Source organism: Martes martes (assembly GCF_963455335.1).
Source record: "Martes martes genome assembly, chromosome: 6".
NCBI lineage: Eukaryota > Metazoa > Chordata > Mammalia > Carnivora > Mustelidae > Martes > Martes martes.
Window position 1 is genome coordinate 66024566 of NC_137893.1, and position 12519 is coordinate 66037084.

Genomic DNA, 12519 nt, shown 5'->3' on the forward strand with positions numbered 1-12519 from the left:
TTGAAAATTTAGCCAAACCTTTAAAAATGGCTAAATAAGTAGTTGAAGGAACATAAAGAGATGTAAAGTTCTCATTGATCTTGATGAGAAGTATTCCTTAATTAGAGTAAAGCACAATGAAAACATAACCTAAAAATCATTCATGAATGTATGAAAGAAGTCATAATGGGAAAAAACTGATGGCTCTAGCTGTTTATAATAGAAATATTTTCCTTGGAATAATTATGAGTTTTAGTAAAGAGCACAGAACTGCCTATGATAGTTCATTCATCTGAGACTTTTCTGGTAAGTCTGTAGTCAAATGTATGGAATAGACAGAGAAGAGTGAAAACCCTTTAGGAATATATTTTGAATATAATTTGCATATGAGCTCCATATTCTTGGCTAAGTTTCACCATCTGTTACTGTTAGTTGTAAGATTAATTTTATTGATCTTATCTTCTTTCTCCTTATTTTTCTTTTCCCAACCATTATGGAAATTTCCTTCCCTGAATAGAAATACCTGGCAATTAGGAAGGAATCACACTGATCCAAAGGAGGATGAAAGGAGAAATCAGAAAATGGTGTCTCAAACCTGCTCCTGACTCAGAGTAAGAAGGTAAACATGCTGGGAAGGAATAAATTAAGACATTTCTGCTAGATCACTACCAGAATCAAACTCACAGAATCAAACTTGTTGAATTTTAGTGTCAAACGATCTCCTCTTTAATATGACACTCACTTTTCATTTTGGAAGAGGGAAACACATTTTCATTTCCCCCTTCTGCTTCAGCAAGAGCTTGTTAAGTAAATTTACATGCAAAAGCTAATTTGATCTGAAACATTTAAGTTAAAATCCAACAACCTGGACTCCTCCAGTCTTGCCCTGTGAGCTGCGTGACTCTTTGTGGATCACTGAACACCCTGGCTTTAGGGGATGTGCCCCCAGATAATAACATCTCCCCACATCTACCTCAAAGGCTGTAGGTGGGGATCTAAGGGGGTCATGTTTGTGGAAGGTCTCTGGAAAGTATAAAAGTGTGAGGTATTCCTTCTACCTGGAGCTAAAACCACTGATCATCTCTCTCAGGAAACTAAATTCTCAGAAATGGCTTACATTTTGTGCTTCAGAAATGTGGTAATAGGAATAGTCATTGTTCACCGAGGGCTGGCCAGCCGGTGGGAGATGAGCTGACGGTGGAGGATGAGCAAAACCCATCAGATGGCTGTTCTTCTGGAAACTGGGGGTCACTGTTGGTGGGCTGGCTTTAGAAGACTCCTGCAGATAACCTTCCTGCTCGACCTTCCGACGCATTGTAGAATTCCAGTGGTTCTTGATAGCATTATCAGTTCTGCACAGAAATAGATCACATAAGGATTTTACAAACAAAAATTTCCATTCAGATTAGAGTTAATTGACAGAAAACTGTTTCAAACAGAGACCTTTTCTTCTGGTCTTTTGGGGTTGTTGCTGTTTTAACTGTTTCAGTCTTCTCGACCTCTGAAAAGTCAGGCTTCCCCTATTACCTAATTGAAAATCCACCGATTTTTCTCATTATCCCGTATGGAACATATGTGGACCTCTAGAAATCTTTAAACTCTTTAACCACTTTGTTTCCTTGATAAAAGAATATTTTAAGTACAACCACCCTTCGTGTTTATTCTGACTGTTCATGGTACGAGGCTACAAAACAACTTAGAGATACAGCTGTTCTAGAAAATTTCTCCTTTGAGTGTGGCTTAGCAGGGCCTACCCACCACAACGGGCACACAGTAAAAGTTTGGTGAATGATAACGATGTCGCCATCACTGTCTGCTTTTTATCTCAGAGAGCACTAGGCAGAAATTTTGAGTTAAAAAAAGGAAAAAAGAAAAAAAAAGAAACTCTCACCTTTTGCAGTCCACCTCAAACTGTTCTCTAACCAGAGGTGAGAATGGAAAATGGGATCCAGAAGGGAAAGATGCTAAGTCCCAATGTATTTTCCAACTGCAAAGCATTTTTACTAAAGTCTTTCAATTCTCAGAAAAACAGCTTCTCAATTCAAAAAAGACAAAAACAAAAACAAAAACTGTTTTAAGCCTCCCTTTTACTCTCTTGAAGGGGGTGGGGAAATGTATGCTAAAGAAAGAGGAAGTTCAATTGCCCCTTAAATTTTTACAAGAATCAACAGCATATCCTCTCAGGCCAAATGGGACAAAAGCCCTCCTTTCTTCAGTCTCTTGGATTTTCTAAGCTGATCCTGAACCCTCCATGAGGGAGGAACAGCTCTGGAAGGTCACTCAAGAACACTACCTAAACCACCAGAGCCATGGCCTTCTTTGAAAGGACCCTTTCTCCAATCCTGAAGCTCAAGGATAAAATCTATTAAATTTTTTCTATCTTATATTATTTACATAAGATTTATAATGAAAGGTATCTTCCAAATTAAAGAAAATGTGTTTATAAAGTGTTCCAGTGGGGTAAGTGGGACAAAAATGAGCTTCTATAGATAGCCCTCATAATGAGGTCATTTTTGTGCCTTGTCCATTTAAAGAAAGCATAACACTGGCATTATTTAAAAACCTGGAAGCAGTATGATAATTCTAGAAATGCTCTGCTTCTTCAAAGGAAGAAAAATGAAGCCACATGGTATAATGAAACCAATGCTAGTAACAGGAAAGTGACAGCTGAGCTCCTTCTGGTCACTTCACCAGCTGCACGAACTCAGACCAGAGACAAGATGTCGATTCTCAGTTTCCTTCTATGTGTTTAGAGGTTTTAGAGTTTATGGAGTGCTGCGACATCCATTTTATTTGCCACGAACATTGGCCCTGTGGAGGAGGCTATTACTCATTTTGCCAGTGGGGCAATCGAAGCTGAGGAAGGCTCAGTGACTTGGCCCAGAGCGCGCTGTTGGGTGGATTCTGGAAGTACTTGACCAGAGGAACGCTAAGAGCTCCTCCAATTTAAAAACCTATGGATCTGGCATATCTCATGAAACATGCATGATCATTGGAATGTAATTCACTCACCATACATTTAAAACAAAATGTTCAATACCCGCTCCCTCATTCTTCCCAATCAATATATTTTTTGACATATTATTACCGTCCAGGCAGTAGCTTTGCGATTTCTGCCCATCTGTTCCCCAGTCTCTTGTGTGCCTGGTAAATAATTCTGTCTTCCTCTTCTGTCCAGGAGGTTTTCTTAACTTCTGGATTCAAGTGGTTATGCCACCTCTCCCTACATTGTTTTCCAATTCTCCCCTTTAAGTGCTTGGCAATAACAGACCAACGTTTCGGACCGTATTTCTGTACAAGCTCTATCACCTTCAGATAAACACACAAAAATAACCTATGTTTTAATGTTATGTATTGACTCAGTGTAATCATTCTTCAGTGTTACAAGATCTTTAGAAAATGTCTAAGAATCTGCTTTCATTCATTGGAAATATGGGAATAGAGTCCTCAGCTTCCTGACACTTTACCTGTTTCCTCAAGTTGGGAAACATTCAATAAAGATGTCTGGGGAATAGTCAGAATTGTGATTCACACACCAATGAGGGAAGAACTTACTCTCTGATCTTCTTCTTTGGTCCAAGGACCCTTGATGAGTTCAGGATTTAGAACTTTCTGCCATCGGTGCTGGCACTGCACATCTGTTCGATTCTAGACAAATAAAGTATGCGCTGTCATATAGGTATGATGTGATAAGCACATGAAGGCTTTCTCACTGTATGAGTCATACATAGACAATACGCACATTCAGGAACATTTTAGGGCATGTTTGGAAAGCCTACCGATCACTCATTACTTATAGCTAGTGAACATACAGAGAATATATCAAAATTGTATCTAAAATTAGAAGCTCTGCCTCCTTCGTGAAACAGTCCTGCCACGTGAACTGAAGGACCATCATTTTGTACAGATGTCAGTTTAACTTACCTTATCCTCAGCCCGTGGAAGTACCTCTGCGGACTAAGACTAAGACTTGTTAGTGATTTCACGTGAAGGTCAGGCTTTCATGGAAACCCACTCCAAATAACTAAAGTTTGCTTCCCATTCAAACTAAGAGATGTGCTTCAATTTAGGACCTCGAGTCTTAATATTACAGCACAAAGATAAATAGAGGCTCTCTATTATAAGAGAGGGTGATCTTATAAGAAAAAAAAAGACAAATATATAATCAACTAATAGAAGGCAGAATTTGATTCACAGGTAAGAAGAAATCAAAGCAAAAGGATATTGGACTGAGAAGAGAAGCTTCTCCTTAAGAGGAGAAATTATGCTTCCTAAGGAGAGTCTGGAAAAGCTTTTGATAGGGACTTGGAAGGATGGCTGGAACATTCGAGGAGGAGACATCACCAGAGACAAAAGCCCAAAGGAGGGAAAGCAGAAATGAATTGAGTGAAACCTGCTCACATAGAGGAAGTAGGAAAAAGAACCGGAGCTGTACGTTGGGGCCACGTGGAAGGTCATGGGGCCTGTGTGGAAGGGGCCCGGGTGCCAGGTCGAGGCACCCCGGCCCCTTAATTTGTGCGATTCTATGTCACTGCTGTGGATTTTGAAAAGTTCAGGGACAGCTGCATTCTAGGAAGCTCCATGAGCTAACAATGTTTGGGATGGATGGAAGAGTGGAAGGCTATAGGTAGGGAAGCCACTCAGGAAGCCCCTGTAACTGTCCAGAGAAGAGGGAAGGGGGCCAAACCTGCGGAACAGCAAGGAGGTTGGAAAGAAGGGGCAGACGGACAAAGGAATTCCAGATTCCACAGTCACTGCCTGGATGTAGGAGGTGGGAAGTGGGATAAGTCAAAAAGGATAAACCAGAATTTTCAGCCAGGGTACCAAAAATATGGCTATCTAAATAAATAGGAAATTTAAAGAAGCTAACATGAAAATATCAGGAGTTTTGTCATCCTACCTTCAGAATGCTAAATTATATTATTCTAATAAATAAAAAGATAAAACAAGAGGCAAAGTTTTTAAAAAATGTTGTAAAAATCCTTTTACGATCTATCTAGAAACCCCAGTTATATGCATTACAATAGAAACTATAAACTATAAGTTATGGATGAGGCCGTTCTCCCCCTACTTCTTATATATGAGCAAATGTGTAATATCTTAATGTCTTTTCCCAGGACATAAATGTCGGGAGAAGATTTCCTTTTACAGAAAGAAAAAAATTACAGACTTACCGGGAGATAATTGGCAATAACTTTCCAGTCATCTGTTCCATTCTGTTCCACCAGCTTCTTTAGCTTTTCATCCTAAGACATTTAAAGTTAATCTAGGATATCAGTCATTTACAGTATAACTTTATTCAATTAAGAGTAAAAGGGAACCAATCCAATAATCCAATCCAGGAAAAAAACCCTCAAAAGTATCCAAATACAACAGATATTAATGTAATATACTGGTTCAGAGCATGGATTTATTTAGAGTCTGACACACCAGAGTTTGAACGAGCTTGGGTATATCATTTTGTTTTTCTGGGCCTTAATATCATCTTCTATGCAGTGGGAATGCTGATGTCAATGTGGGTTTTGGGAGATTACATGAAACAGTGATGCAAGACATTTAGCATAATGCCTGGCTCGCTGAATGTTTAGTATATGAAAACTATTAAAAGTTCGCTTGATGGGAAAAAAAAATGAACTCCAATGTTAGAGTCAACAGACATTTAACTATGACAGTAAACAGCATCTTGAGTAAGAAACAGTTCAAGTTCTATTTTAACATTTAGCTAGTTCAAACTCTTTCATGCAAAAAATGGAAGATCACTTTTTAGATTAAATTTGAAGTCACGGATAACATAAGAAAATAATATTATTTTTGCATCAGTATAGTCACAATTTAAACAAGGCCAAACTTATCAGAACACAGAAGATACTAAACCTCAGGAAGAAATCTTTCAGGTCTCAAGTGTCTTTCTAAACACATCCCTTCAAGTGAAAAAGAACCACCACATTTCTGCAAGGATAACTTTCACACACAGCATGGGTCCTTGTAGGACACAGACACAGGAATTAGGAAACCAGTGTTAACCACAAAACTTCTGTGTCTCCCAGGATCTTCTAAGATCACAACCTCCATAGATAAACTAAGCATTTCCTATGGACCTCACTGCCAATTCCACTTGCCTATCAAGACGGGTTCTGGTTTGAGTGAAGTAGGGTGGAATGAAACTGAAGTCTAGTCAATATCATTTATTCTAACATAAAATCCTCTAAAACCAGTTGCAATTGTTTTGGAAAACTTTAAAGAAATCAATGTTCCCCATACATGAATAATTTTTGCCCCTTAAGTATTTGTTCCTTAAGTACAAAGATCAAGCTTTTGCCAAGCTAGCAGAAAAAGGAAGGTGGGAAGAAGACATATATCCATCCATCACTGAAAGCTGAATAGACATTCATGTATATGGCTCTGTGAAATATTACATATCACAACTGTTTAATCAATCCATTATGACAAGGTGAGTTCTGTGAGTATTTTGTTTCAAACTTTTGTTTTGTTTCGGGAAATAGCAACTCATTCACTTGTACAGAGAACACTTGTTAATGTCTTCCTTTGTGTCAAGTGATTCTGGGCTCAGGGAACACAAAAAGGAACAGACTTTTAGCCCTGCTCTCAGCAGATCTGTTGTCAGTCTACTGGGGGAGGCACGCACGTTCCAGCACTAATAAGTAAGAATGTGTATGCAGTGCCTGGAGGATACAGCCCACCTGCCTGGGGAACGCAGGGATGGCCTCAAAGAAAAGGCAATGTCTTCACAGGTGATAAAGAAGTAGTAAGAAGCAGTGCAGCAGAAGGACAAGAACAGAATAGGCACAGAGAAAACCACAGATTAAATCTAAAGTGAAAAGGAGGGGACATTCAAAGAACTACGAAGAGTCTGGAAGTAGATGGTAGAGTGTACCCGTGGGGAAGTGGTGAGAGGATAGCATGCTGCATAGGCAGGCTAGGCTAAGACTTCAAAGAGCCTGCTAATGAGTTTGAGCACCTGTCGGTTAGCCGAAACATTTTTTTTCATAAATTGATACACTTCCATGTTTTGATAACACAATTAGTTACCTCTTCCCTGGTCCACCTAGTTTTCCCCAAGTGGCGCTTTCCAGACTTAGGCAGCAGCCCATCATAGTCATGATCACACATCTCAATGTCTTCATCGTCCTCGTCACTACTGTATATGCTGCAGGAATAAAAAATGGGCAGACGTGGACTGAAACCAGAAGACTTAAACTACTGGGTTACAAAATTTACATGAAGACTCAGTCTTTTCAAAGGTTACGGAGATAAAATTTGGAAAACCGGCACGACAAGATTGTTTTCTGCATTCTGTTGCTCTAGCATTGTACACTGGTTCTGCTGGTAGTGGTATCCACAGATACGGCCAAGGACCTGGCACGTGCTTATTGCTCTGCATGTTTGAACCTGCTGCGACTCCTAGGCCAGTGACAAGTTACACATTTCACAACCTTCCAACCAATGAAGGTTTAAAGTTGAAAACTTAATGTTAAGGACAATAAAAGAAACAAGAGCCTGTGTCCTTTACATAAGCACATGCTCGAAATCTTTGGCATACATCACAGTGTTGGAATAAAATTTCTCTAAGACAAGCAACTCAATTATGTTACTCCAATGGGGCTGGTGTTTTATTGACAGAAAAAGAATTCAAGAAGGAATACACCCAACAATACAATCATAGTTATCCGTTACAGATTGAAAAGATTAAGAGAATGTAAAAGGAGAGGATTTTAAAAACCCAAGGAAGGATAAGGCCATCGAGTGATCAGACTGCTTTGTACACAACATTAATATCCAATAGCTCAAAACTGCAGGCCAGTTGGTCCAGCTTGTGGCTGCGATGACAATACTCAGTTTCCTAAGTAACTAAATGAATAATTAGGCCACTTGGTAGTCACACTCTTACTTACTTTTTTGTTTTGTTTTGTTTTTCTGACTGAATGGTATTTGACAACTCTTAAGATGCACCTAATTCAAAACTGAGGGATTCCCCCAGGTGGGTTTAAAAAAAATGCATTAGTGCTTTGAAGAGAGCCTTTTCTTTTACCTAGTAGACCAAATTCTGAATTCTGATGACTTTTGAAGTAACTCTATACTAAGTGTTTATTAATCATATACTAAATAGATGACAGTAATGTTACAGCCGTGTATAAGATATGCTATCTTAAATTCTATCATAAGATATTAATATAAATGCACCTTAACTATCTGAAATTATGCTCTTAGAAACTTCACTAAAATTTTTCATTGTAATATTGAGAAATCCAGCAAACTGAGTACAGTAAAAATTCTGACAGAAAGCAACATCATAGTGCCAATCATGATTTTCCAAAAGAAAATTTATATCAGGTTTTGTCTTCCCAAACTAACTTACAAGTATATATTACTCACCCCTTACAAGTCAAGAAGAAGTATTTCCCAAAAATCCTAAATTTGAGGTTCTTATAATTTAAAACTATTATTTTGGGCACAAAATGAAGGTCCAGTTTGCATGGTGACAAGTAGCATGTGATCCAAACTTCAAATGCCACCACAAAAGAGATCTCTAAGCTGTACTTATAAGCTACAATGATTTTTCATTTAGTATCTATTCTTTAAACAAGAGTCTCATTCTGTTTCCCCACTGTCAACGAGAGGTTCTAAACAACTTCTGATTAACAAATAGAACCGATTCCTATAAATATATATATTTACATATATTGTTATATTGTATTATTATATTATATTATTACATATATATTTATGTATATATACATACACATGTATATGTATGTATGTATATATATATATGTATATTTCTGTAGGTCAGCATCTTTGGAAAGGTTCACAGGGAGCTTCTTGGAAAGCCTCCTTACGAAATATCAGGAATACCAAAAAGAGCAGAATAATCTGAAAAAGGAGTCACAGATTCAATTTACTTTAACGTTTTAAGTTTGGCTGGATCTGCAGAGTGTCAGAAGTGAGAAACTACATTTTCCAAACTAGTAATTGGGCATCTTCCTCCTGGAAACAGCTCGCCTCACAGGAACAAGCAACAAATGCGGCCGCCCATAGGGGGCAGTCAACGTTAGGTGAGAAAGGATAGGCATCAAACAGATCTACAAGTTCTGGAGGCAAAGGTGCAAGTCCTAATTTTGCCTCCACTTCCCTGCATGACTTGGACAAATCACTTCCTCTCTCTCAGAACCTCAGTTCCTCGCCTATACCTAAGGGCTTGGATTTTATTAGTAAGGTACTTTCCAGCGCTAATAAATGATGGTTTCACGTCTTCAGTGCTTTTTCAAATTTCAGCACGGAAGCAGAGATGTGCAAAACCAGAGTCTTGGGGGAAAACGTGGCGTGGGACTTCTGCAGGTCCTGAAGAGACCATAAGGGGGGCAGGGCGAGCCCAGGGCTGCTCCCAGTCTCCTCCGGGGGCCATCAACAGGTCTGGCACCCGGACCAACTTTTGAGCTTTGCAGGCAATGCCCTGGCTCCAAGTTGTCCCGGTAGCCTAAATAGCACGACTAATTTCTACCAAGGACCTGAAATAACTTTTCCTTCATCTGCTCTGACAAGCTCTCAGACTCAACAGTTAGAGGACTTTCAAAGGTTGATTTCAAGCTTGATGCACTCGACTCCCCACCTGCTAGACCTGGTGTGGTTACAAGAGTACAACTATGAATATTACATTCTGTCAAGGAAACAAACCGTGCAAAGAAACGAAAAAGAAAAGAGGCGTTGGGGGTTGGGAAGAGGGAGGGGAGCGGGAGGAAGTGCCTTGTAGCCGCTACTGTGATTCTAGAAAAGGGGTTCAGACTCATTTCGCTGACCTGGTTAATAATCCCTGTGACGCTCGCCCAGCAAGAAACGGCTTTGAGCCCGCAGCGGGGTTTCTCTTCCCCCTGAGGCAGGTTCAAGGCTCCCGCCCCTCCCGGCCGCCACCCTTCTCCGCTACCTGGGAGCTGCAAGGAACCTGCGCGGCCCCGCCCCACCCGGCCCGCAGAGATCTCGGGGCGCGGAGCCTGCACCGCGCCTCCTCCCAGAACCCCTTCCCAGCTTCCTTCTCCTCCTCCTCCCAGTTTCTGCTCTCAGAAAAAAAAAAAAAGAAGAAGAAGAAGAAGAAGGAAAAAAAAAGTGCCCTCGGCTGCTCTGCTGTTAAGTCCCAAAGGCGAAGGTGAAACCACTTCAGGGGCAGCACCCCCGTGCCGCGTGGCCGGGCCCAGGGCAGGCGTTGGTTGCCCAGGGCTCCCCCAGGTCGCCTCCCTTTTTCTCGGGCGACCAGCCCGGCCTAGGCGCTGCTCCCCGTCTGGCCAGGCCGGGCCCGAGGGTGCTGCTGCACGGCCCAAGCCCACACCCACGCTCCTTGCAACTTCCCAGCGCGGCGCGGGGACAAGCGACAGCCGGTTCAAAACCAAATAAGTACATGAAAAGCAAACAACCAGAAGGAAAAAAGGTTGGCTTTGCTTTGCCTCCAGGGGCTTATACCAAGAATCTCTGAGCGAGGGTCGGCCCGTCAACCCTTCCTCTGCCCCGACCACCTAAGGCGGCTGGAGCAGGGCGTGGGGAGAAGCGGCAACTCAGCCGCGTCCACGTGTGCGCGCCGCGCCGGGACCTCTTGCCCAGCGCCGCGGGGATTGCGTCCTGGTTGCGCGGCAGCGGCCTTGGGTGCCGCCGGCCTCTGTCCTTTTCCGTTGAGTGGCAACCGCGACGGCCGCTGGGCTTGTCCCGGCACCCGGCGGCTCGCAGGGAACTCCGGCGCGTCCAGTCCGGGAAGTGCAGAGACCAGGGAAAGCGGGAGCGCCCACGACTGACAGTTCGGACGAATCTTTCCCTCGTCCTCTTCCCTCTTCCCTCCGTCCGGCCACAACGTGAGGGGACTTCGCCCATCATCCCGGCGAGCCTCCCCAAATGCAGGGACATGTGCGGCGCGGACGCGTGTTGAGTGCGTGTTAAGTGCTTGCATAAGAAATAAAAGACTCCCAGAGTACTATGATGAGAGCTTTCAAAACCTGGGCTTAAACCAATTTGCAAATGTAGAGACCCTTTTTCTCCCTAAAATCTTCCTGGCAGCCGCCTGTCAGCTGCCGCTCTTCTTCGCCTCCGTAAGGAATGAATGAAATTTAAGGGAACTACCTGCAACTACTAAAACAATCCGGCATTTTCCCTCTATCTGCCATATGCTCTGCGCTTCCACCAAGTCCAAACATATCGCAGAGCATCCACCAATTACGCTGCGACTCCTTCGCCGACGCCCGCGGCATCAAGCCAGGGACCTAGTGGGCTCCCCGGGGCTGGTGGGCGCCTCTCAGCCCCCCCGGCAGGAAGGTGCTGCTTTTTTGCCCCCTAGGGAGAAAACGTCTCCCCGTGCAACTTGCAAAATGAGCCCCAGGGCATGCTTTCCTGACTATATTTCCCGCATAGGCTCTTCCATTCATCAGTTCCACTCGCGGCTTCTGCTGCAGAGGCAGAGGCTCTAGGTCCTCGCAGGATCTGACAGCCCGCAGAAGATCCGGGAATGCATGCCCACCTGCTCCCCGAGCGCCTGGTGCCCGCGCGCCCCCGCCCGCGGCCGCCCGTCCGGGCTCCCCGTTACCTGTGTCGGGGTCTCCGGGCCATGGCGCGGCGGGCGCGGGGCTCAGCTGGGAGCCGCGGAAACCGCACGGGGCCTACCGCCTCCCGCTGCCCCGCCGCCTGCCTGCGTCCCTCCCCCGCTGCGCAGCGGCGTTCCGCACCGCCTGGGCGAAGTTTCTCGGGAGAAAGAAGAGGAGGAGGAGGAGGAGGTCGCGGAGGAGGAGAAAAGAGGAGGAGGAAACAGGTTGATATTAAAATGTAAAACTCTGTAAACAGAGATGCCATCAAACAAAGAGCTTTGGACACTCCCCCTCCCGCCAAATCTGGCGCCCCTGCAGTGCGCACGCGCCCTGCCCGCCGCCTCCGCGGTCGCCTTGGCTGCCGCCCGCCGGCCCGGCCGCCGCTCCCCTTCGCCTCTCGCGCCGCCGCGCTGCGCCTGGCGCGCCGCGAGCCCCGAACAGCGCGCGGGCGGGGAGCCCGGGGCCGGGGAGGGGCGGCCGGGGGCCGCGGCGGCGCCTTTTCTTGCGCAAACCCCGCTCCCGAGCAGCGGCCGCGCGGGCTCGCGCCACGTCCCGCTGCTGCCGCGTCCCCTCCTCGGCGGCCGCGCCACCGTCGCCCAGCTCGGCGTGTCCCAGGCACCAGTGTCCCGAGCTCGCTGGGCTCTGACTCACTGTCCTGGGGGCGGCAAGGGCCGGAGGGGCGGGGGGAAGTACTGCATTGGGGATTGGATTTTAGGCACGGTGTAAGATTCAGCTCTCTGAAGAGGGAGTGGGGGGTGGGGAGGAGTAGTAAGGGACCGGAGCCTGTGTTTTCACTGGGCTGTTTTTTGTTTTGGTTTTTAATCTCTCCAATTGAACTTATTAGTGACAAAGGACACTTAAATGCAAGTGGGTCTGCAGTTCTCACCGCTCCTTATGGGCATCCGGGAGGAGCTTTCACTCCCTTGCGAGATCCTGGAGCCCACACAGCCCACGCGCCGCCGCC

At 44.6% G+C, this 12519-nt stretch overlaps 1 protein-coding gene across 2 annotated transcripts in view; it reads right to left on the bottom strand.

Annotated features, from left to right (window-relative positions):
• MYB (MYB proto-oncogene, transcription factor) overlaps window positions 1-11953 on the bottom strand; it is a 34189-nt gene extending 22236 nt beyond the window's left edge. For both annotated transcript variants that reach the window (XM_080806632.1, XM_080806631.1), the window contains exons 1-6: window positions 11558-11953; window positions 7030-7147; window positions 5154-5225; window positions 3535-3627; window positions 3068-3288; window positions 1097-1331 (exon numbers count right to left, since the gene is read on the bottom strand). In XM_080806632.1, the coding sequence (XP_080662758.1) occupies window positions 1097-1331; window positions 3068-3288; window positions 3535-3627; window positions 5154-5225; window positions 7030-7147; window positions 11558-11820 (1002 nt within the window). In that variant the 5' untranslated portion in view covers window positions 11821-11953. The remainder of the gene's footprint in view (window positions 1-1096; window positions 1332-3067; window positions 3289-3534; window positions 3628-5153; window positions 5226-7029; window positions 7148-11557) is intronic.
• Window positions 11954-12519: the final 566 nt, after the last annotated feature.